At 48.4% G+C, this 25,151-nt stretch overlaps 1 protein-coding gene across 3 annotated transcripts in view; it reads left to right on the forward strand.

Annotated features, from left to right (window-relative positions):
• The first annotated feature begins 6,556 nt into the window (after positions 1-6,556).
• The window catches only part of DGKD (diacylglycerol kinase delta), a 116,303-nt gene continuing 97,708 nt past the window's right edge, over positions 6,557-25,151 (forward strand). For all 3 annotated transcript variants that reach the window (XM_045867701.3, XM_064587275.1, XM_064587274.1), the window contains exon 1: positions 6,557-6,731. In XM_045867701.3, the coding sequence (XP_045723657.1) occupies positions 6,576-6,731 (156 nt within the window). In that variant the 5' untranslated portion in view covers positions 6,557-6,575. The remainder of the gene's footprint in view (positions 6,732-25,151) is intronic.

Raw genomic sequence — 25,151 nt, forward strand, 5'->3', positions numbered from 1 at the left:
TGGCCAAAACACTCTTCATCACTGATTTAACTTTTGGTCCAAGTCCCTGTTTGAGCTCTGGGTTGTTAGTTAAGTTTCTCCTGAAAGCAAGCAATGAAATCAGATTTGGCTAGTTTAAGGGGAAACGGAGTGCACTGGGAGGACCTTGGAGGGGCTCAGAGAACGGAATTAAAGGAAGAATCTGAGTAGCCGCGGCTGAGGTGGGCAGGGATCAGAAGCTCCTGGGGCTGCCCAGGGGCTCAGGGGCCCGCCCTCTGGGCAGCCATCCTCCCGGAATGGTGGCCCCGCACCAGATGCCCTGTCTCCGGGTCTCTGTTTCCAGTGTGTGGGTCCTGAGCAGGAGAATCGGGCTGGCCCAGCTTTGGTCAGGTAGATCAATGCCCTGTGGCCAGTGATTGCAGCACCCGGCCCTAGGAACGGTCTGTCCTGGGAGAGGGGGCTTCTCGGTTAGAGTATCTTCACTGAGGTTGGGTGTGTATGTGGCGGGGGGGGGGGGGGGGGCGGAGGCTGCTCTGTGTCAGGGAGGAAGGTGGAGTTGAAGGGGCAATGGGATGACGGAGGTGGCACCAGGGCCCTGTCCTTCAGAGTCCCCTTCCTGGCCCGTGGTACTCACCAGTCTTGGGAGCTGGTACCAAGGGCCACAGAGGCGCTTGGGGGAAGTGTAGGCTCTGGACCATGCTTCAGGGGAGTAGGAACAAAGGGGTTTGCAGGGTTCTGCACAGGTGAAGCCCTTCACAGAAGGTAGGGTGAATGGGAGGGGACATGGGGGGCGTGTAGACACTTGGGATCAGGTCTCCAGGACCATGAGCAGTGACAGACGGCAGGACAGCAGCTCAGGCTCCATGCACACGAAGGTGCCCACCTCTGGGGTTGTTCAGCAGGATTCTAGGCTGGCTTGTGTCCTGGGGACTGGGATTTAGGCTGGAGGCTCCACTTGGGAACCGTGGATGGGATCCCATACACACAAAGTAAGGTGTGGACTCATGTGGGGTTTGAGGCATTCTGATATTGACAGGGATGAGGATTCATTTCAGGAGAAGGACTAATAATAATAATAATACAGGCAGAAGACTGAGCCTTTGGCCTGTGGGTTTGCAGGGTCAGACACAATTTCTCCTTCGTGTTTTCTCCCATTCCAAGGGAACAGCACCACTCCAACCCACGCCCCCTCTTAGGACACTCAGGAAGGATCAGAGCAGCAGGCTCCTCTGGGGATCGGAGCCCTTCCTCTGTTTCTGCCCAAGCCAAAGGGCAGCTTTGGTTGGCTCCCGCCAGAGATCCTGGGCAAGCGGGGCACCTGGGAGTCCGCCCGGCAGTGCCTGGTGAGAGGACCAGCCCATTGGTTCCTGCATTGCTTGACCCCAGGACATCCTAAGTCAGGGTGGATGTTAATGGGCTTGGCCTTTGGAACTGTGTGGGTTAGAGCTGGAGAAAAGGAGCTGGAAGGTCAATCCGGCACACCAGAGGTCCGAACAGTCCTTGCCCTCCAGGTTATTTTGGGACCAGAACGCCCAACTCACAAACTTCCAGGTGCTGGCTAGAATATAGCCTGCAGCTGGTCACCCTGGGGAGGGGGTGGGGGTGGGAGCAGGGAGCGAGCCGACGAATGGGATGTGGAGCCTTGCTTGGGCTGGGCCTTCGCTCCCTGGGGAGTCTACTGTCATGTTGTCAGGAGGCTGGATGTTCATGTGCAGGTCGGATGTGTGGCCCAGGGGTTCCCGGGTAGGTGCACTGGAAGAAACAGGGCACAAAGGAATTGAGAGTGCTACATGCAGAGAGTGGTGGCTGGGAACCTAGGACAAAGTTCTGCAACCAGCAACCGGAGGGCTGGAGAGGAGGAATCCCTCCTACTTACCAAGCACCTGCCTTGTGCTAAAGGCACTTTACCTCTTACATCTTATCACGAGAGCCACACTTGTAAGTGGGGCCTGTCACAGTCATCTGTTAGTTGGGGAAAGTACAGTTGGGAGACCTTATGCACCTTACCCAAGGTCACACAGCTGGTGAGAGTCAGAGTCGAGACCTGAATTCTGGTTTTCCTGAGTCTGTATCATCAGCCCTTTGCTCACCTTCTGATGCTGAGACTTTGGGGGCTCGGGGGCAGAGGTTAGCACTTCTGACTCAGCAATGGCTGCCCTAAGTTCTTTTTTTAAATCGAAATGTTATGGAGATAATTGTAGATGCACATGCAGTTGTAAGAAACAATACAAAGAGATCCTATATTTTCCCCCAGGTAACATCTTGCAAAATGAATGCATGCTATCACGAAGGACATGGACCCTGGTATGGTCCACCCATCTGCTTCCGATGTCCCCAGTTTTACTTGTATTTGTGTGCGTGTGTGTATTTAGTGAGCTACAATTTTATCACGTGTGTCGCTCATTAACCTCCGTTTAGAGAGTCTGTTTTCCTCTCCCTCTAACACTTCCCATTGCTCCCCTCCCCTTTTAAGGCCACTGCCTTCATGGTGGACCCCACTAATCCTTGGGGGGATGCGGTGGGTGCGGACCCCAGTTGGCATGTTTGGAAATGTAATGGGGGTGGTTATTTGGTTGTCACAATGCCTGGGGCCAGAGAAAAGATAGGTCACATGCAGTGAAGAAATGTCCGGCTCCAGATGTTGATCATAACCCGGGTTCGGGGTAAAATAAGATAATTCCCATATTTTAAAGCACATCATGCATTCTAACGGGAAGTGGGTTTTTTTTTCCTTTTTTTTTTGACAGGAGGGGCATGCACTTTTGCATTGACAAGTCGAGAAGGATTAGGTTGAATGTGAAGTGTGTTATTACTGCCACCTTGATATGCCCTTAAGGTGGGGTAAACTCAGGGAGGCGCACATTGTTGGAGATGATTCACAGTGTGACTCATTCCATAGGGAGGCACCGGAGGGAATGTGCTCTTCCAGGCAAGCCACTTCGGGGGAGATCTCCAAGGGAACAGTGCTCAGCAGTCACACGAGCACAGAAAGGCTTCTCCGCTCATCAGAGGAAATATGCCAGAGTTGGGTTTCTCTGACTTAGGAACATAATACGATTCTTAATGAGCCTAATGCTCTTTTAAAAAATACGCTTTTTATTTTCAAGTAGTTTGAGATTTACAGAAGAGTTGCCCAGTTAGGACGTGAACTCCTCCACACCCAGTTTCCCTTGCTACGAATGTCTCACATTAGGATGGCACATCTACCACGCTTAAGGAATCCATAGTGACACGTTATTATTAAACTAAAGCCCATTCTTTATTCAGATTTCCTTAGTTTTTACCGAATGTCCTTTTTATGTTCCAGGATCCCACATGACATTTAGTTGTCCTGTCTCCTTAGGCTCCCCTTGGCTGGGACAATTTATAGGACTTTTTCATGATTGCAATATACTCCTATCCAGCCACATCGGCTGCCTCTCAGGTTCACGTCTCTGGCTTTTTGCCTCTCAAATGATGGATTCTAGAGCCCAGACGTCCCCTGAGCTTCTGTCGGGTGTAGGCGACAGCTCACCCAAGCACCTCTAATTCAGTTTGTTCAAAACCAAGTTATTCTCATCTCCTCTAGGTCTAATTGTGGTCACTGGGGCGGCATCCCTCTTGAAAGCTGTGTCCCCGGGAGGCATCCCGATTTGTCCTGCTCCTTCATCTCCTGACTAGGAGCAGCTGGTGGTCCCATTTCTTTCCACCTCTGCTGAATCTCCTGCCTGTCACCTCTTCTCTCCACCGCCAGGACTACTGCCTTGGTTCTACCCCAAATCAAGCGTTGCCTAGATTGGTGAATTGCCTTCTAATGCCCTGTTTCTAGTCTTTTTTCCTCTGGATCATTCTCTGTCCAGATACATTGGTTCCTCTGCTTTAAACACCCTTCAGTGGCCTCTGTGCCCGAGGATGCAGTCCTTACCCCTGAGAACAGCACAAGGGGTGCTCTGGGTCCGCTGCAGCTGTGCACCCTCCCGGCTCCTCCTCCCCTCGCCCTTGGCTCAGCAGCAAACTTGCCTGGGAGTCTCTTGCCTTGTTGTGTTTTCCTGGAAAATTCCCTCCATCCCCTCACCTTTCTACTCAAATCTGCAAACCCTGCTGGGGTCATCCCTCCTCTGGAGAGCCCCCGACACCCTTGACAGAATTAACTCTTAGTTCCCCTCCGTTTTGTACTTACGTATCACACTATTTGTAATTAATTGATACAAAACCCACATTAGTCGGCTCTGCCTGTCATTACAAAGGACCACAGACCGGGGGGCTTCAGCAGAAATTTTTCTCACAGATCTGGAGGCCAGAAGTCTGAAATCAGTTTGGCAGAGTCGGTTTCTTCTGAGGCCTCTCTCCTTGACTTGTAGGTGGAATCTGTGTCTCTTCACTTGGTCTTCCCACTGAGCCTATCTGTGTCCACATTTCTACTTCTTGTAAGGACATCAGTCATATGGGATTACAGCCCATCCTAATGGCCTTATTTAACTTGATTACTTTTTTTTTTTTTTAAAGATTTTATTTATTTGACAGAGAGAGACACAGCGAGAGAGGGAACACAAGCCGGGGGAGTGGGAGATGGAGAAGCAGGCCTCCCGCGTGGAGCAGGGAGCCCGATGCGGGGCTCAATCCCAGGACCCCGGGATCACGACCCGAGTCAAAGGCAGACGCCTAACGACTGAGCCACCCAGGCGCCCCATAACTTGATTACTTCTTTAAAGGCCCCATCGCCAAACACAGTCACATTCCGATGTCAGGAATAACATCTGCAGGTTAGTTAGGACTTCAACATGTGAATGTTGGGGCGGGTGGGAGCCCAGTTCAGCCCATAACAGGCCCTTCTCTCCTCTTGCTTCCTACAAGCTCCTTCAGGCCCAGCTTCCTGGGAAGGCTAGCCTAGAAGCATCAAGAACTTTGGAGTCACATGGCCCAGGTCCAAACCCTGTCTCTTTTCCACTCCTTGGGAGAGGTAGCATTCTGAACCTCAGGCTGCAGTCTTCATCTCCAGAGCGGGCCCAGTGACCTTGCTCTGTGGGGCGTGTGTGAGGATTAGAATCACCGGTTAGGTGTCTGCTGTGTGTGTCCCGCGGTCTGCACCCCGAGAACCAGCATCACTATCTTCGAGCATTGCAGAACTTACTGTGATGAGGGAAACGTTCTGTATTTGTGCTGTCCCGTGTGGTAGCTGCTAAGCCACGCATGGCTATTGTGTATCTGAAATGTGGCTAGTGCGACTGAGGAACTGAACATTTAATTTTAATTAATTGAAATTGAAACTGAAGTAGCCACATGTGGCTAGTGGCTAGAGCATTGGGCGATGCACCAGGGGCTCTGGGCCTGTCCCAGAGTGTTCCTGCCTTAGGCCCTGAGATGCCCTGTCCTGGCTGTGAGTCCATTTCCCTGGCCATGTCCCCATGCTAGATGGGTTCACTTGTTTTGCCTTTGGAAAGTGTCACCCCAAGTAGTGGGGGCCAGAGCATGCTGACCGGCAGGCAGACCGGGGCCCACCCAGTCTCTAGCAGGAGCCCTCTGAAAGGGCAAGGGGACAGTCATGTAGCCCCCTAAGGATTTGCCCCTCTCACCTGTATGGCAGCAAAAACAAGTGCACTCTCTGGGCCCTCCAGTGAAGGGCTCACCTACCTGGCTATCATCTGGCAGTCCCGGCTACCACGCTGGGCCTCATCCCAGTCACCTGTGCCTCCTGCCTCCTGCCTCCACCTACACATCACTTGGCTCCCGAGTCCACTTCTCTATCTCTGCGGCCCCTCCCAATGACCCAGGGCAGCCACCTGCCCTGATTACTTCAAAGCCTGGATCACAGGCCCCAGCTTTGTGACCCAGCCCTGCCCGGGGTTAAAATCCCTCAAGGGCTTCCTGTTACACTCGGGACCAGCCCTTTATCAGGTTTCCAAAGCCCTATCTGACCTGCCCGCCCCCAGGCTCATCTCTTCTTGTTATTTTCTTCCCTTTAGGCTATGACTTCCGTTTTCTTCCTGGACACTTGTTCTTTCTTGCCTCCAGGACTTCGACCAGTCTGGTCCTTCGTCCTGGAACACAATTCCCCAGGCAGGGTTAACTCCTACTAGCCCTTTTCTTCTCTCAAGCATCATTTCTCCAGGAACCCTTCCCAGATGGAATCGTGTATCCCTGTTCTGGCATCCCAGAGGCCAGTCCTTTCTTTTTTCTTTCATGCATTCAGGCATCCATCCACTCCCAACTGTTTACTAAATGACAGACGCTGCTTTAGACGCTGGCGACACAATGCAGGGCAAGACAGGACGGTCCCGCGCCTCCTGGAGATCACTTACGTTCTTGAACGGGAAGACTGAAGATTGAAAAAAAAGTGAACACGGAGACAAAAAAAAAAAACAACACACAAATTGTGTCCTAGACAGAAAGCAGACGCTAAGACCAGGAGCCAGAGGACACGGGGGGGGGGGCGGTTAGAGGCAGAGGGGCCCGAGATTGGCTCCATCTGCGGCTGTGCGCGCGGCCGGCAGGGGGCGCGGCGAGGCGGCGTGGGGCCCCGCCCAGGCCCCAGGCCCGCCCCCGCCCCGACAGGCCCCGCCCCCAGACCCCGCCCCCGGCCCCGCCCCCGCCCGCTGTGCGCGCGCTGGCCCGGCAGCATGGCGGCGGCGGCGGGCGCTCCTCCGCCGGGTCCGCCGCAGCCACCTCCGCCGCCGCCGCCCGAGGAGTCGTCGGACAGCGAGCCCGAGGCGGAGCCCGGCTCCCCGCAGAAGCTCATCCGCAAGGTGTCCACGTCGGGCCAGATCCGCCAGAAGGTGAGCCCGCGGCGGCGGCCCGGGCGCGCGCCCCTCGCGCCGCGGCAGCCCCGTGAGGCCCGCGGCCCGGCCCGAGAGCCGCCCAGGCCCGGCCCAGCCCGGCCCGCGGTCCCGCCGGGCGCCGCCGTCCGGGCGGAGTGCGCCCCACGGGGTAACGGGCCGGGCGCCCCTGCCGCGCCCGGGCTGAGCGCGTCCTCCCGGCGGGGTGGCGGCGGGGACCCCGGGCCCGGGGCGCAGGTGGGCGCCGCGCGGGGCCGAGCGGGTGGGGCGGGGCGCCGGGCCAGGGGCGCCCGCCGCGGGTGGGCCGCGAGGAAGCCCCGCGCTGCGAGGGCCGGGAGGAAACTGAGGCCTAGAGACGGGGGGCGAGCGCACCAGAAACGGGGCCGCTGGCTGTGTCCCGCAAGCGCGCGCTCCCCGAGCCCCGGCTTCTGCACGTTTCTGAGGACTGACCAGGTCATTTCCCGCTGGGTGCTCTGCAGACTCACCTGTGCTCCCCTGGGAATCCAGCTGGACCCGGGTGCGGGGGCTCTTCCTTGACTCGCGCGTGTCTTCGTGCCCTTAAGGGAAGGGATGCGCGTTCTGTGACCGGCTCTCCCTCCCTCCGGGGAAAGCCGAGAGAGGGGGCTTTCCCTGGCTGCGCACCCGCTGGGCGCCCAACTCTCCGCGGAGAACTCCAGACGCTAAATATTCGCAGCAGAAGGACGCATTTCCTTTCTGCAGGAGGAAAGTTGCGCCCTTTGTTTTCCCATTGCGGTTCCTCTTGAAAACTGCTTATGGTTTTGGCTACAGGTGAGCCCTGTCTGTTAGAACACGGCTGCCTCAGGCAGGCGGCTGGACAGGTGGCTGAGGGCAGGCTGGGGCTGTGGGCAGCCCCGGCAGATCCAGCTGGCACAGACTCTCATCCTGCTGCAGTGCGCTTTTCCTCCGGGGCCAGTTAGGTTCAGCTGCTACTTTCACCGTGGGAGCCATTTCTTGCTTTACCTTCTGTCAGCCTTTGATACTTCGGTGCGGGTAGTCTTTGGTCTGAACGTGTTAGAAACAAGTTTATTGGGGCGCCTGGGTGGCTCAGTTGGTTGAGCGACTGCCTTCGGCTCAGGTCATGATCCTGGGGTCTCCGGATCGAGTCCCGCATCGGGCTCCCTGCTCGGCGGGGAGTCTGCTTCTCCCTCTGACCCTCCTCCCTCTCATGCTCTCTGTCTCTCATTCTCTCTCTCTCTCAAATAAATAAATAAAATCTTTAAAAAAAAAAAAAGAAACAAGTTTATTGTGAAGTGTTCCAGTTATTCAGCAAATAGGTATTGAACACCTCCTTTGTTGCAGGCATAACAGTAACAGTAATAATTGTAATGAGAGCAGTTCTTCAGCGCTTACCAGGCAGTGTGCCAGGCACTTTTCTTGGGTTAAACTTTACAGCAGTCTACATGGGCTGTAACTCATTTAGTACTAGCGAGAACCCATTGAGTTGGGTGTTAGCCACCATCCCTATCTTATGGGATTGGAAATCGAGGTAGAGAGGTGAAGTGACTTGCCCGGGGTGTCACAGGTAGTAAAGGTGGATCTGGATCTGAACCATGGTCAGGATCCCAAGACACAGTGGTAGGAGTCTGGCTCCTAGTCTGTGGGAGATGGACACCTGCGCATGTGACAGTATGACCTAGTAAGTGCTGTGGAAGCTCAGGGGACAGAGAATCCAGCTACCCTGGCAGGCAGGGAGGGGAGGTCCTCTTTAAACAGATCTTTTTTTTTTTTTTTTTTAAAGATTTTATTTATTTGACAGAGACAGCGAGAGAGGGAACACAAGCAGGGGGAGCGGGAGAGGGAGAAGCAGGCTTCCCGCTGAGCAGGGAGCCCGATGCGGGGCTGGATCCCAGGACCCCGGGATCATGACCTGAGCTGAAGGCAGACGCTTAACGCCTGAGCCACCCAGGCGCCCTACACAGATCTTGAGGGAAAGGGGAAGGAAGCGCTTTCCACATAGTTGATGCATATTGACACATACTGTATCTAAAGGTTTAGGCACACCTGGGAATGATCTGAAGGTGAGTGGGTCAGGTTGAGAGGAATTAGGAAGAGGCTGGAAAGGTAGATTGGGCTGGATTTTAAAGGGTGAGCTGTGGAGTTGGGTTTTTGGCCTTGGGCAGGAGGGAGCCGCTGACGGTTATTCAGTGCATGGGAGTGACCAGTCAGATGTGCTTTTAGGAAGATCTCCAAGTAGCCCTAAATGATACTGTTAAGAGTTGCTCTCCCCTGTTGTTTGGTCCTGGAGCATGGTATGTGCCCAGTGTGGGGTAGATCATGTGATTTACAAGTGTGATTAAGATTAGATCTCTCAGAGATTCCAGTGTTTGTTCAGAATTGTATTCTTTAGGAGGCCTTCTCCCCCCCGCCCCCCCCCTAAAAAAAACCCCCCAAACACAATAGCTGCTGTACCTACCAGCTGTTGTGGCTGAGGAGGAGTGATGGGTAGAGTGTTAAAAATACACCCTGAGGATTTGAGTTGCTGAATACAGTCACATCTGCTGTACAAATAGCTTAAGGCAAATTTTTCTTTCGTGTTGTTAGAGATTGCCTGAATGTGAGAAGTGTGAGGTTTTCTGTGTGCAGTAGCTCCCCCCCCATTTTTTGAAGCAGATAAGCCATTCAGAAAATTGCTCTGGTATATGTGGTGCCTAAGAGAAATATCCAGAATGGTACGGGGTATCATTCTGGGTCTAAACGGGAAAGCTGCAACCACTTGAAGTATTTAAAACAGATGGAATTTGGGGCACCTGGGTGGCTCGGTCGGTTAAGTGTCTGCCTTCAGCTCAGGTCATGATCCCAGGGTCCTGGGATGGAGTGAGTCTCTGAGTCGGGCTCCCTGCTCAGTGGGGAGTCTGCTTCTCCTTCTCCCTCTGCCCCTCGCCCCACTTGTGCTGGTACATGCTCTCTCTCCTTCTCTCTCTCCCTCTCAAATTTAAAAAAAGAAATCTTTAAAACAGAGGGCATTTAATGTAGGGGAGTGGCTACACAGGTGATGAAGAACGGAGGATGCAGACAGTGGCTGATGAGGCAACAAATAGGAGCCCACTGTCACCCCTGAGCTAGAGGACAGAGGGAGGAGGTAGCATTTCGGACCCCAGGAGCAACTCCCGCCTGCCAAGAGGCTCCCCTGGGCTGTCTGGTGGGCCCTGGTGCCTTCAGAGGGCGCAGCTGCTGCTGGAGTCTCACCCCATCCCCCTCTTGCTTGGGACACCCAGCCTGTTAGGGATCAGCCCCTCTGCAGTTTGGAGTAGAGCAGAAGATCAAGGAATGGAACTGCGGACAAGTTTTTGAAATACCAGTCCAGTGCAAGCTAAGAACTGTCTTAATGGAAAAAGAAATGTGCAGGCACATCGCCGGGGATCTTGTTAAAATGCAGATTCTGGTTGAGTAGGTCCGGGGTGGGGCCTGAGAGTCTACATTTTAATCAGCTCTCAGGAGATGCTGCTGCCACTGCTGCTGGGCCGTGGACCAGACTTTGAGAAACAAGTCCGTATGCCATACGTGTCAAGAGAAGCCTTCCCAAACCCCAAAGAAATCTTTAGTTTATGAGGTTCTCTTAAAACTTTCCCCCAAGTCTTTAGCATTACGAAAACTTGATGAGTGGAGATTTGACATGGTCATTTGGTAGTTTAGCATTTCACACGTCTGATATTTTCCAAAGTTCCGACTGTGTCCAGCAAACACATTACTTCATTTGTATTTCCTAACCATAGCGCGCAATAACAACTCTGTAGGACCTCATAGAGTGAAAAAAGAAGATGGGGCTAATACACTGGTAGATTAATTCACTAGCACATTATAAAGTATTTTGAAATTTGAATAAAGAACAGTGTGATTCTGTGAAGCATTATCAGTTAAGATAGAGTGTAATCTAATTTCAAAGTTGTTTTTTTTTTAAACATTTTATTTATTTGACAGAGACACAGCAAGAACAGGAACACAAGCAGGGGGAATGGGAGAGGGAAAAGCAGGCTTCCTGCCTAGCAGGGAGCTCAATGCGGGGCTGGATCCCAGGACCCCGGGATCATGACCTGAGCCACCCAGGCGCCCCTAATCTATTTCAAAGTTTTAAAAAAGTTCACATTTTTGGCTTTGTGCACAAAAGTGCTCATATTCCTGATTTCAAATTTAAACAAAGCATTTTTCCCACTGTGAAATGAAGACTAGCAGATATTAGGCAAAATGTTTAAGTTGTAAAAGACTTAAAAAATAGCTTTATAAAGATATAATTCACATACCATGCAGTTAACTCCTTTAAAGTGTGTAGTTCAGTGGTTTTTAGTATATGCATAGTTGTGCAACCATCACCGCAGTCAATTTTAGAATGTTTTCATCACCCCCGAAAGAAACCCCATAACCATTAGCACCCGTTCCTCATTCCTTCTCAACTCTCTCAGCCTTAGACAACTGCTAATGTACTTTCTGTCTTGAGGATTTGCCGACTGTGGACACTTCGCATACATAGAATCATGCAGTATGTGCCTTTTGTGTCTGGCTTCTTTCACTTAGCGTTAATTGTTCAAAGTTCATCCATGTTGGAGTGTGAGCATTTGGGTTATTTCCACTTTTGGCTATTTTGGATGAGGCTGCTGTGAGCATTCACATACATGTTTCTGTGTGGACGTATGTCTCATTTCTCTCGGGTGTCTACCTGCGAATAGGTTTGCTGGGTCACATGGTAACTCTGTGCTTAACCTTTGAGAAACTGGCAGACTCCTTTCCAGAGTGGCTGCACCATTTTACCTTCCCCCCAGCAGTGTGTGAGGGTTCCAGTTTCTCCACGCCCTCAGTTATTACGTCTTAATTATAGCCATCCTAGCGGGTATGTAGTCATATGAAAGGTTTTTAAAGCTCACATGTGTATTTAAGAGCCTAAACTCTGGTGTTAAACGAAGTTGATTCACACCCTTCGCTCCCACTTATGAGACACGAGATATCACGGACAGGTTCCTAGATCTCTCTTAAGACTTGGTTTCCTGATATGAAACAGGGAAAATACCAGTTCCTGGGTTGGTGGTAGCGACAATAAATGAGCCTTGAGCCTCAGTTTTCCATATCTGCAAAATAGAAAGGATAATAGGAGTTGTCAGATCCCTAAAATAGAAATGATGTTAAGTCATAGAAGTAAATGGGACAATCTACGTACACTTAGCATAGGGCCTGGCATGTCGTCAGCCTTCAGTAAATGGTTTCTTTTATGATTATTTCTGTCTTTTTAATCATTCTCTCTGAACCCCTCCTCCCCCATCTCAAGCTGGCTGATTCGTCATTTCTAGCAGCCAAGAGAGCAAATAAAAATGAATGTGGCAAACAAATAGCAATGAAAATCTTTTAAAAAAGTTAATTTATTAAATACGAGTGGGAATACCATGGGCTAGTCATTATTTTTCTTATTTCACAGATTCATTTTAACTCAGCAAATATTAAGTGTACTAGGCACTTGGGGTACCTTACTGAACAACAACCGTAAACACCCCTGGAGCTAAGACAAGACAGACATTAAGAAGGTAATCGCACGGTTAGTGTGGCCTTGTGACAGGGATGAGCGTTAAGCAGGTGTTAGCCAGAGTACTTTGAGAAGGTGTAATAGGTGAATTTGACCTGCTACTGGGAGGGGGGCGGTAGGAGGAAATGAGTAGGATAAAGTGACTTCTGCTTCTGGTAATGGTGGGCCGAGTAACTGACCAGCCTTCTGCCAAGCACCATCTGCTAATAGGAGGCAGCTGATAAGATAATGCAGTATTACAGGGCGGGAACTGGGAGGATGAAGGTCTGTGGAAGTGAGCTGGCATCTGGGGCTGGCTGCTATTCCTGCTGGTCAGGAATAGTTGGAATAGTGTCCCCCTAAAATTCATGTTCACTTGGAGCATGAGTGATAAGGTTGTCTTTCATTATTCATAACGAGCCCCTTTTGGCTACGCCTGAATTTATGCTGATGGGGTGACTCGGGATGGGGCTCCTAGATAGCTTCAGGATGGGAGCTGGTAACCAGAAAGACCAAACAAGTGATGAGAGGTGTAAATTTTCAACCTTACCCCCAACTTCCTAGGAGCAGAGGGGGTTTGGAGATTGAGTTGTAAAAAGTCTTTAACAAGGAGATTCCAGGAGTTTCTGGGTTGGTGAACGCATTAATGTGTGTGTGGGGGAGATTGGCATGCCCAGAGGGGGCATGGAAGCTCTGCTCCTCCCCACTCCCATACCTTGCCCTGTGTATCTCTTCATTTGATGTCTCTTTCTGGTGTTAGGAAGGATGTGGAGCAAGGGAAAGCTCATCTTCTGTTGGTGGGAATATTAAGTTGGTAACACCACATTAGAAGACATTTTGGCAGTGTCTTTTAAAGTTGAAAAAATGTATACCCTATGTTTCGGCAATTCTACTTCTAGATGTATATATCTAATAGCTTATGTGAGCTAATGTAAGAGTACAAGAGTATTACTAGTGTTTTTTTTTAAGAGCTCAAAAGTGGAAAGAACCCAAACATCAGTCAGCAGTATAATGGATAAGTAAATTATGGTATGTTCTTTCAAGAGAATATTACGCATCAATGAAAATGAACTGCTGCTACCTGCTCATTTAAGGATTAATCACAGCATTAATGTAGTCTGGCCAAAAAAACCAGACATGAAAGAATGTTGTGTATGATTCCATTTATATCCAGGACGGAATGGATAGGACACTAAGGTGTTTAGTCTTGCCTGCTTGTGTCTTTAAGCTTGCACGCAAAGAAATGATTACCAGAGAAGTCTGGATAATGGGAAAATATGGGTAGTGATTGGATGGCGCATGAGAGAGGAAGCTTCTGGAGTGCTGGTAGTGTTCTGTTTCTTGACCTAGGTGGTGGGTTCTCAATTTGTGATAATTATGCATTTTTGTTCTGTGGACTTAATGTGTACTATTTTATAATGAAAAAGATTTTTCTTAAAGGATTAATAAAAGAGTGAGGAGGTTGTAGTTGGTCAAAGAGGTATACAAAGCCTCTGTGGCCAGAGGGTACTTGGGGAAGTCAAAGGGCTGGAAGAAAGCTGGTGTGTATAGAGTTGGCAAGACTTAAGGTGACCTTGATAGGGACATGAGGCTGGGGAGCTGGGTAGGAGGCTGTGTTAGGGGGCTCTGTAGGAGTCGGGTGCTATTGCTTTAAGATTTTATTTTATTTTTTTTAGTAATCTCTACACCCAACATGGGTCTCGAACTCCAAGATCAAGAGTCGCATGCTCTACCAACTGAGCCAGCCAGCTGTCCCTCCTTTAAGGTTCTAGGAAGGAGTGAGACATAATCTGATCTATGTTGAAAGGATTGCTCTGGCTCTGTTGTAGCCACCTGAGTGGGTGCTGGTAACCTGGGCCAAGGTTGTGGTGGTGGTGATAGAGTTCGTTGGATTTGGCATTGTGAGAACTTAGCGATGGTTTGGTGTGGGTGTTGGGGAAGAGGAAGGTTGTGGTTCCATTGACTGGATAATGGAGCTCTTCTCTGAGATAAGGAGCTCTACGTGGAGGACCAGCTCTGGGATTTTGCTCTCACTGGGCCCTGCTGCAGTGGTACCCTGGATCCTCTTATTCTCAACTATCCCAATTTCACAGATGAGGGGTATAGACTCAGAGCAGTTACGTGGCTTGCCAGTGTGCCATGAAGCCACCCGAGCCTTGTAGATTCCAGATTGCACCTCTTCTACTGGGTCCTACCCATCCCCTTGACAGTCATGTGGCAACAGTGGGAGTGGTTCCTGGAGCCTGAGAGAGGGAGCAAGGTGGGAGGGAGGGCCCCCGCTCAGCTCAGCCACTGGTTTTAGGATGTGGGCAGAGCAGGGGGGAGGACCAGTCAGAGAAGGAAGTGGAAGAAGCTGGGGAGGAAGAGGAGGAAAGGGAGGGGAGGGGAAGAAAGTAAGTTCTTGATTTTAGCACCCAGAGGTCCACCTGCACTATCATTACTGTTACTTTTGTATTTCCTTCTAGACTGTTTTTCTGGGTATGTTAACAGAATTGGAGTGAAAGTGTATGTAAGTTTTCACTTTAATGTTATGAGCATTTCTCTATATTATTAAAATCTCTTTATTCTTATCCCTTGTGATGGTTGTACTGTATATTCTGTGAAGAATATCTTTGCAAGGAAAGCTCTTTTTCAATTTTAAATTATGAAAAATTTAAAAAGAATAATAGTACAGTGTATGCCTAATATACTTACTACCAGGAATCAGTAATTGTTAATGTATCGCCACAAATGCCTTATCTATACGTATTGAATATAAATAATCTGCTAAACCTTTTGAAAGTAATTTATAGGCATCACAACAGTTTACCCCTAGATAGCTCAGCATGCATCTCCTAAAAATGGCATTTTTAAATGTGCCATTATTCTACCTAAACTCTTAAAAATAAGGACTCCTAAAAATAAGGATGTTTTCCTATGTACCGTTATTACACCTAAAAATTAATTGTAATTTTCTAATATCTAATGAGCACATGATTTTTAGATTCCCCCAATTGAACCAAAAATGTCTTTTATAGCCTCCCTTGGTGGACCACATACCAATCAAAATTCATGCATTGTATTTTGTTGTTGTACCTCTTCAGTCTCTCAGCTCCCCACAGGCACCTTCTCCTTCCCCTCCCCACGATGACATTGACTTTTTGAAGAGACAAGGGCAGTGGTCTTGTAAAATCCGTGTCTGGATTTGTCTGATTGTTTCCTTGTGGTTTCTTTGATCCTTTCATTTGCTGTAAACTGGAAGCGAGAGGTTTGAAGACTCGATTACATTCAGGTTGATGTTTTGGGCAAAGCTCCTCGATCTGGGATGTTCAGTGTCCTGTCAGGCTGTCCCCTCTGCTGTTTCATCATTTGCTTTATGTGGAGATGCTAGATCTTTCCATTGGAAATGTGGATATCCCTCTTTGTCAGGAGGTGCCCTGTGAGGTGCTTCCTGGGCACCATGCAGATATCCTCATCTTTAACGGTTTTCAGCATTCATACATAAGACTTGCCTGAATCAATTACATTATGAGTTTACAAAATGGAGATTCCCCCCTTTTTGTCATCTCTTCCACGTTTGTCTGTTGGTATTCTTCTGTAAATTTTTCCCACTTCAACTGGGGAAGGGCTACAATTCCTCCTAAAAAAGGCAGGGTAATTGCTGGATTCTTTCTGTTTAATTACCAATTTTCAAAGTAAGGATTTGTTAGGAGAGTCCTCTCCAGCGGAGGCAAACGTTCCCTTTCTGCTCTCCCTCTCTGTCACTGTTGATTCACTATTTTTATTCAGTGTTTTGCAGTCAGTCGCAATCATTCCTTTTGATGCTCAAATGGCCCACTTTTTCCTAGGGCAGCCCCTTCAAGCTGGCTCTTTGGCCTGTGAGCATTTGCTTGGGGTGTCACACGATCTGTCATTTCATCTTTGGGCTGGAGCCCGAGTTGGGGTCATGGGGCACGGTGACCTGGGGCTGAGGTGGCTGGCCCTGGCCGGCAAGCGGTGCTGCCCTCCTCCCCACTGTGCCCGGGGCAGGCAGTGCCCAGTGAGTTTAGCACATCAGCCTGGCAGGGCTTTGCTTTCCTTTTTTGGGTTTGTACCTCTCAGTTGTGCATCTCCATTTATTTTGTGTTCCTTTTCTGTGGTTCTTATTATTTGTAGGTTAATCTGTCCTTTACCACTCTGTCCATAAGCTTTTCTCCACTGTATCCTGCAGCTTTCTGTGAGGTCTCACTTTTGTCTTGTACACAACCAATGACATTTTCTGCAGTGTATGTTTTTCCCTTTAGCCCCTCATATGTGGATTTTAATTCTGCTGGGGTGTGATTGTTTTTGCTTCCTTTTCTAATCATGTCCTGTATCACAGCTTGTTGTACTTTAATTTCATCCTGTTCTCATTTTGGTGCTCCCTGTCCTTGAAAAAACTTTAATTTTTTAAATAGAGTCAGTGTCTTCCTGTAATCTTAAAACAAGAAGCACATATTTGCTAAAATGGTCTTCTGGTTTCTGTAATAAATTCATTTAGATTTATGCATGTGCTTTATGGTGTATTTTCAGCCTCCCATCCCCACTTTCTTGTTTTGATTTATCAGTCCTGGAATGTGTTTGCCCGTCTTCGGGTTTGAACTGCCATTACCTGTGTGCTTGGCTGCTGGAGGGAATGCGAGTCCCGCCCGAGATTGGCCACAGGTCCAGTGCTGGCCTGTGTTGGTCTGGGCCGGCTCTGCTCTTCTGCATCTGAAGGTGAAGGTGCCTGGGTTGTGGTGGTTTTCCTGAGCCTGGCTCCTCTCGCCCCATGATGGTGAAGTACACCCCAGGACCCAGGCTGAGTGGTGCATTGTCCTTTGTAGCAAGTTGGAAGAGGGGCACTCTTGTTCTTTTTCTTTATTTACCATTTCAACCATTTTATTTATTTTTAAAGATTTTATTTATTCATGTGAGAGAGAGAGAGAGAGAGAGACAAAACACAAGCAGAGGGAGAGGCAGAGGGAGAGGGAGAAGCAGACTCCCCGCTGAGCTGGGAGCCCGACATGGGCAGATCCCAGGACCTGGAGGTCATGAGCTGAAGGCGGACTCTTAACCATCTGAGCTGCCCATGCGCCCCAACCATTTTATTTTTAAAAAATTTTTATTTACTTTTATTTATTTTATTTTTAAGTAGGCTCTTTGCCCAGTGTGGGGCTTGAACTCATAACCCTGCGATCAAGAGTCACACACTTTACCAGCTGAGCCAGCCAGGTGCCCCCCCATTTTAACCCTTTTAAATGTATACAGTTCAGTGGCGTTAGGTACATTAACAATGCTGTGCAACCATCAGCAGTATTTAGTTCCAGAACTTTTTTATTCCCTACGGGGAAACCCCTTCCCCATTAAGCAAGTCACTCCCCATTCCCTCCTCCTCCCCTGCTACTCATCTGCTTTCTGTCCCTGTGGGTTTGCCTCTTCTGGATATTTCATGTAAATGGAATCATACAATACGTGGCCTTTTGTGTCTGGCATCTTTCCCTTAGCATGATGTTTTCAAGGTTCATCCATGTTGTAGCATGTGTTAGTGCTTCATTCCTTTTGATGCCGGAATAGTATGCCATTGTATGGATCGACCACATTTTGTTTATCCCTTCATCTGTTGATGTATATTCAAATTGCTTCTACTATTTGGCTGTTTTGAATAGAGCTGCATGAACAAATTATTGTTTGAATGCCTGTTTGCAGTCCCTTTGGGTATTTACCCAAGGAGTGAAATTGTTGGGTAGTTATGTGATTTTACCTTATTGAGGAACCTCTAAATTGTTTCCCACAATGGCCATGCCATCTTACATTTCCAACAGCACAACAGCAATGTAGGAGGGTTCTAGTTTCTCCACACTTGCCAACACTTGTTTTTTGTTTTTTTGTTTTTTTTTTATCATGGCCGTCCTGGTGGGTGTGAAGTGGTATCTCCTGGTATTGATTTGCATTTCCTTAGTGACTAATGATGTGGAGCATTTTTTCATGTGCTTGTTGGACACTTGTGTATCTTTGGAGAAATGTTTATTTCAGTCCTTTGCCCATTTTTTTTTTTTTAAGCAATTCCAGGTTGTCACCTGTGCTGCTTCTTTTTTTTTTTTTTAAAGATTTTATTTATTTATTTGGAGAGAGAATGAGAGAGAGAGAGCATGAGAGTGGGGAGGGTCAGAGGGAGAAGCAGACTCCCCGCTGAGCAGGGAGCCCGATGCGGTACTTGATCCTGGGACTCCAGGATCATGACCTGAGCCGAAGGCAGACGCTTAACGACTGAGCCACCCAGGCGCCCAGTCCTTTGCCCATTTTTAAGTTGGGTTATCTTTTTGTTGTTGAGTTGGGGGTTCTTTATATATTCTGAATACTGGACCCTTATCAGATCAATGAATTCCCATTCTGTGGGTTCTCTTTTCACTCTTTTTTTTTTTTTTTAGGATTTTGTTTATTCATTTTAGAGAGAGATACAGTGTGCTTGCGAGCGGGGGAGGGGCAGAAGGGGAGAGAGGGAGAGGGAAAGAATCCCAGGCAGACTGTGTGGAGCCCAACGTGACATTTGATCTCATGACCCTGAGATCATGACCCAGGCTGAAACAGAGTAGGACGCTTAACTGACTGAGCCACCCAGGTGCCTTTATTTTCACTGTCTTGATAGTGTCCTTTGATGCACAAAAGTTTTAAATTTTGACGAAGTCTGGTTTATCTGTGTTTTTCTTTTCTTGCTTGTGCTTTTAGTGTTATATTTGAAAAACCATTGCCAAATCCAGGGTCATGAAGATGTACTTCAGTGTTTTCTTCCAAGAGTTTTATGGTTTTAGCTCTTTTTGAGTTAATTTTTGTATATGGCATGAAGAAAGGGTCCAGTTTCAGTCTTTTGCATGTGGATATCCCAGCACCGTTTTTTGAAGAGGGCCACTTTTTTCCAGCTGGATTTGGCCTCTCAAGCTACATACCCTGTAATACTTAAAATCAGTTATGAGCTTCTCAGAATTGGTTGGTAATCTTGACCATTTTGGATTGGTCTCAGTGGAGTTCATAGAGGGATTCATAATAGAAGCATTCTTACAGATGGTTATGAGACAGTTAACACATTTGAAGGGTTTGAAAGGAAATATTTGTATTTCTGACTTTCTATTGTCCTAGAACTCTCCTATATTTCAAGTTTGGTTCAGTTCTTTTCATGGTTTGGGAAAATTTGCAATAAACACTCATCTTGTTAAGTCTAATCCCACTGGTGGTCTTTATATTTGAACTCTTTGATAAAGATGGATTAGTAGTCAGAAGCTGAGTGAAAAGGAAGTCCAAGAAATTGTTCTTTATCTCTTTTTTCTATGTTTTCAGGCACTTTAAGAGGGCAAGTAAAACCCAGGTTTGTCAGTACTGAGTTATGAGTCTAATTGCCCAAGTGTATTTTTACTGTCTACTGGTCATAATTGTCTAAGTGTATTTTTATATGTAGCCAGTATTGTGCATGAGCTGGAATTTTGCTGTTTATAGAAATCCTCTAGCTTCTTCACTCTCCAGCAGCACATACGGGTATAACCATTTGGGGAAATGATTTGGTGACATGTTTGAAAAACCTGGAAAGTCCATACTCTTGACTCAGTAATTCTACTGGTGGGATGTATGATGAGGAAATAGTCTTAAATATGAAAAAGCACAATGACTTTATGTTTATTGCAGCATTAAATATAAAAAGTTGCAAACCCTGAGATAGTCCAGTGTAACAACTCAGTGGGTTAAGGACCAGAGCCGACATACCTTTTCCATGCTGCATAGATGGTCTTACCTCACCTTCAGAAGTGCGCGAGGGTCACCATGCGGGGGCTGAGGGCCCGGACCACACAGCTGGAAGTGGCAGAGCGAGCTGTGGCTCTTGTGCCTGCTGCAGCCGTTCAGGTGACTGAGGAGGCAGTAATGTGGACAGTATTTCGTGATGTTGGGGAAACAGAGAGGCAGTGTGTACGGAATGCCATTCAGCTGTGTGCAAAACACCGTGCATGGGAAGTAAGACGAAGAAAGTGTCCAGACCGATGCCAGGGATTAGGTGCAATGTAGATTATTTTTATTTATACTTTTGTGAATTTTCTAAAATGAGCATATTGTATTCTAAAGAAAACAAAAACAAAAGCTTAACATGCTGTCCTTCAGTTGAGGTTTCCTGACATGGATGGTATAGGATGCTGTGTGCAGGTAGCAGAGGATGGAGAAAAGTCTGCCCTTAGTCTATTCTCTGGAATGTCCTGAAACACAGTTGAAATAGTTCCAGCTGTCAGATCAAAACAGATGAAGTGTAAGGAGCCAGATATACAAAAGGGCATGACTTGTAAAAACATAGGATTTAAACTTCATAGTATCCTAATACATGAATACATTATATGCAGTATCTCAGTTATGTTCCCCTTTGTTTAAACTTTTAACTCCTGTGTTGAAAATAATGCTAAACTTATCTAGGCAGAGTTCAAGGTCTTGATATAAATAAGATACATTTTTTAAAAAAGATATATTTGAACCTGACCTTGAAACTATTTCATATATGAAATGCTGTCTGTTTTTTAGATTTGCTCATAATTATTTCAGTGTCCTTAAGCATTTGAAAAGATGAACCAGAAAGAGGTGACAGAGAAACACAAAAAAGCAGATCTGGTCACAATATATTTGGGAAAGCAGATTATTAAATAATTTGTATATAACATAACTGCAATTTTCTGTCTTATTTATGCGCCGAGAACACACTGGAAGGATGTTATCGCAGGATGTCAGTGGCAGGTGTTAGCAGTGGCTGGACTGAGTGTTCTCAAGTGAAGAAAAAGCACTTCCCGTAAGCACAGCAGCCCAGAGGCGGCTGCTTCACACAAGACTTTATTTCTACCTTCTGTCTGAAAACGGGCAAGGGGGCACTGGAACCCAGGGGAGAGGCGTTTGAGTAGTGATGGTTATAACACTGCTTTGCATTCGTGTTGCCCTTTGCAGCGCGTGTGCATTTCCTGCTCTGGGCAGCACCCCCTGAGGTGGGGTCCGCAGGTCAGGAACTGGGGCGTAGGGGAGTGGCTGCCTTTAGCCCCAGTGGTAGCAGCTCCAGGCCTTGCATTCAGGCCTCTGGTGTGTTTCATTCACTTCTGAGTTTCCAGAGCACCCTGTCTGTACCTCTGATGGAAATTTCCAAACATACACAAAAACAGGGAGAGGAGTTTTCATCAGTCACCCAGGCTAAGCAGTCGTCAGCATTGTGTCTTTCTTGTTTCCTCTCTCCCCAGCTCCGAGCCCCGCTGTCTTCTGAGTATTTAAAGCAAATTCCTATGGTACTTCTTACTTCGTAAAAGTATCCCTCTATCAGTGCACAGTTTCCTTAAGGGTCAAGGGTCCTGTCTCTTTCATCATCATATTCCCAGCCGTACTTGCACTTAAGTGTTCAATAAATATTTGTTGAAACAAAGAGTGCATTTCATTCCACCAGTCCATGGGGAGAAGGATTGTGCTCTGTAGGCTCACAGCAGCCAGGCCAGACTGTGGTGCCTTGACTGCGCCACAGCGTGTGTGTGTGTGTGTGTGTGTGTGTGTGTACTTGGAAGTCGCTCCTGCTGCTGGTGGTTGGCTTCGCGCACGTGGTGTGCAGTGGGGATGGTTGTGCCCCCCGACACGTGCACATCTTCCATGTGCTCACCCCAGGGAAGTGGGAGGATTAGTTGTGACTGTGGTTTAGTCTTACTTGTTTTTTTTTAATTAAAAAAAAATTTTTTTTTTAAAGATTTTATTTATTTGACAGACACAGCGAGAGAGGGAACACAAGTAGGGGGAGTGGGGGAGAGAGAAGCAGGCTTCCCGCGGAGCAGGGAGCCTGATGCGGGGCTCGATCCCAGGGCCCTGGGATCATGACCTGAGCCGAAGGCAGACGCCTAACGACTGAGCCACCCAGGCGCCCCTAGTCTTACTTGTAAGAACAAACAAAAGAAAACCTTTCATCGAGCATACTTTTTTATTTTTTCACTTGATATCAAAATGTGGAAAGAGTGGAAATCAGACATACTTGGGCTTGAACCCCACGTTTGTCCCTTCTCTGTGGACACATAAGTCCTCTCTGGATCTCAGTTTCTTCATATAGGAAATGTAACTCTTTACAGCGGTGAAGATCATATGAGATCCTGAGGCTTCCTAAGTTCCTGGTGTGGAGTAGGCCCTGCACACACACTGACTCTGTCTTCTCCCTGCCCATGTTTGTGAGGAAGGGGAATGCGCACAGTGCCTCTCTTAGGCGGGTTGTTGTGTAGTTGGAGTGGGGTCATCTGTGGAGGCCCTTAGATGGGGGCCAGTGAGAGCTGTCCTGGGTGTTGCGCCCGGTGGCGGCGGCCTCCCTTCTGTGGGAGTCCTTTTTTCTAGAGGCCTGGCTTCCTTCCCTGTCTCGTCTGCTCTGGCCCTCCCCCACCCAGAGGGAACCATTCAACCATTTTTATTATTTTATTATTTTGGTTAATTCTTCCATTGTTTCTGTTTGAAAATTTAAAAATAATAATATACACACATAGTTGCTTTTAAGTTTTATCTCTGCGCGCGCGCGCACACACACACCCCCCTCCTTACACAAAAGGTAGCAGGCTCCATATGTGTTCTGCACCTTTCTTTTTTCCGCTTAATATAAGAATTTGGAGATCATTTCATAGCTATATAAAGGTCTTCCTCATTCCTTTAACGACCGTATAGTATTCTGTTTTTGTTTTGTTTTGTTTTTTACTGTACCATAGCTTATTCAACCACTTGCATTATCTTCAGTCTTTTGCTATGATATTTTGCGGTGGATAGCCTTGTATGGACTTCATTTTATGCTCTTTGCCAGAGTATCTGTGGGATGGGCTCCTTGGAGTGGGCGTGCAGGGCGAGAGGGTAGATGTGTGGGTTTGTCAGGTTTTGGCAGGTCCCTGTCCTCAGGGCTCGCCTCAGGCCCTGTTGGGTCGGTGCTGCCCATAGTGCTGGCTTCCCCATGGCCTCGCCTGCAGTGCCTGTTTGTGTTGTTTCTGCCAATCCCATGATGAAAATGGATTTTAGTATAGTTTTTTTTTTTTTAAATGACAGAGGTCAAGCGTATTTTCACGTGTCTAAGGGCCATTTTTACGTACTTTTTTGTGAACGGATTCTTTTAGTTTTTACCCATTTTTCTACCAGATTGTTAGTTTATTCTCAAATTTTAGAAGCTCTTATAGATTAGGCATATTAGCCCTCAATGATATTTTGCAGAAAGTTTCCTCAGATCGTGCTGTGCTTGGGCACTGGGATGATGAGGATCATTAATACAGCCTCAGCCCTTGGGACCTCCTCGATCTGGCCAGGGAGTCAGCCGCATGGTGGAGGGTCGTAGGCTTGCCTTGCGCACGACAGCTAGCTCTGCCTGGGAAGTTGGAAGGGCCCCTGGAGGTGGTGGCATTTGAGCTGGGTCTCAAGCACAGGAGTTTTCTATCCGCAGTAAGATTCCAGGCAGAGGAAGGATCTGTCCAAACGCATAGGCTTAGCTGGTGTGTTTGGGTCAGATGGGTCAGATGGTTCTGGGGCTGAGGTAGTAGGCCCTGGGGTGGGTGGGAGAGGAGCCTGTTGGATTGGAAAGAGCCCTGAATGCCATGGTTGACTTCCCTCCAAGATGCAGGAGAACCAGGGGTATTTGCAAGTGGGCCGGGGCACTTTGCTTAGGGCAGGGTGCCTATTCATGTCCTCAGGGGAGCTTTTAAACTCTGTGGCTACCTGGGCCCCTGTTGGGGGGTGGCTGGCAGCGTTTCAGAACTTGCTAGGTAATGCTGCTGGCAGTGGGAGTTGAGTACCTGCAGAAGACTGGAAGCAGGTTGGAGGGAGGATGGTGGAGAATGGAGGACAGGGGCTCCCAGACTTCAGTGTGCTCAGGTACCTCCTGGGGCTCTGGTCAGAAATTCACATTCTCAGGATTAGGAGCAGTGGATTGCTCCTTTCACAAGTGTTCCAGGGATTCTGATAGTGGTGGACTGGGTCACCCTTGAGAGACACTGAGACACAGACAGGAGACAGAATAAATTAAGCCCAAGGTGGGGATCTGAACTAAGCTGATGGCAGAGGGCCTGAAGATGGAGCAAATCTTGAGTGATTTTAGGGGCGCCTGGGTGGCTCAGTCGTTGAGCATCTGCCTTCGGCTCGGGTCGTGATCCCAGGGTCCTTGGATCGAGCCCCGCATCAGGCTCCCTGCTCCGCGGGAAGCCTGCTTCTCCCTCTCCCACTCCCCCTGCTTGTGTTCCCTCTCTCTCGCTGTGCCTCTCTGTCAAATAAATAAAATCTTTAAAAAAAAAAAAAAGAATCTTGAGTGATTTTAAAGTGGTGTCAGGACTGGATAACCAGTTAGGGATGGGGAGTGAAGGTGGAACAAGTTGCGTATGTCTGATGCTTCTTTCAGCTTTGATGATGCTGTTAACTAAAGAGGAGATACGGGCGGTGGGAGAGCAAGTTAGAAAGGGGGGGGTGATGAGGCTGGTTTGACATGAGTTACATTTAGAGTGTGAGGCCTTGGACCGTGGGACACCAGCGTTTGGTGATAGAACAGCCACTGATGGTGACCGAGCAGGAGCTAACTCAGCCAACCCACCTTTAGTAGACAGGAATGCATTTGGCAGATTGATGATGCCTTTACGACCCCACACTGTGCTCTCCGCCCTACCACCTTTAGGCTGCTGGCTCCCAGCTCACGGTCTCCCCATGGCTGCCACTGCCCTGGACATGGTGTCTGCATTCAAGGCGAGAGGGATGGGGAAGGGGGACTCGAAGCCACACATGTTCTCACACATGGGTGAAGCAGCTCCCTTGCCTCCCCAGCCCTGGCAGGACATCTGTGTAGGTCTCTGTGACCACGTCTGAATCATGTGGCCAGGGCTGGGGAAGTGTGATCAGCGTTGTGATGTTGGCCGCACTTGGTACTAGCCCACTCAGCACTGAGAGCG

Source organism: Mirounga angustirostris, unplaced genomic scaffold (genome assembly GCF_029215605.1).
Source record: "Mirounga angustirostris isolate CCGP_5_RB_7025 unplaced genomic scaffold, mMirAng1.0.hap1 SCAF_3, whole genome shotgun sequence".
NCBI classification, from domain to species: domain Eukaryota; kingdom Metazoa; phylum Chordata; class Mammalia; order Carnivora; family Phocidae; genus Mirounga; species Mirounga angustirostris.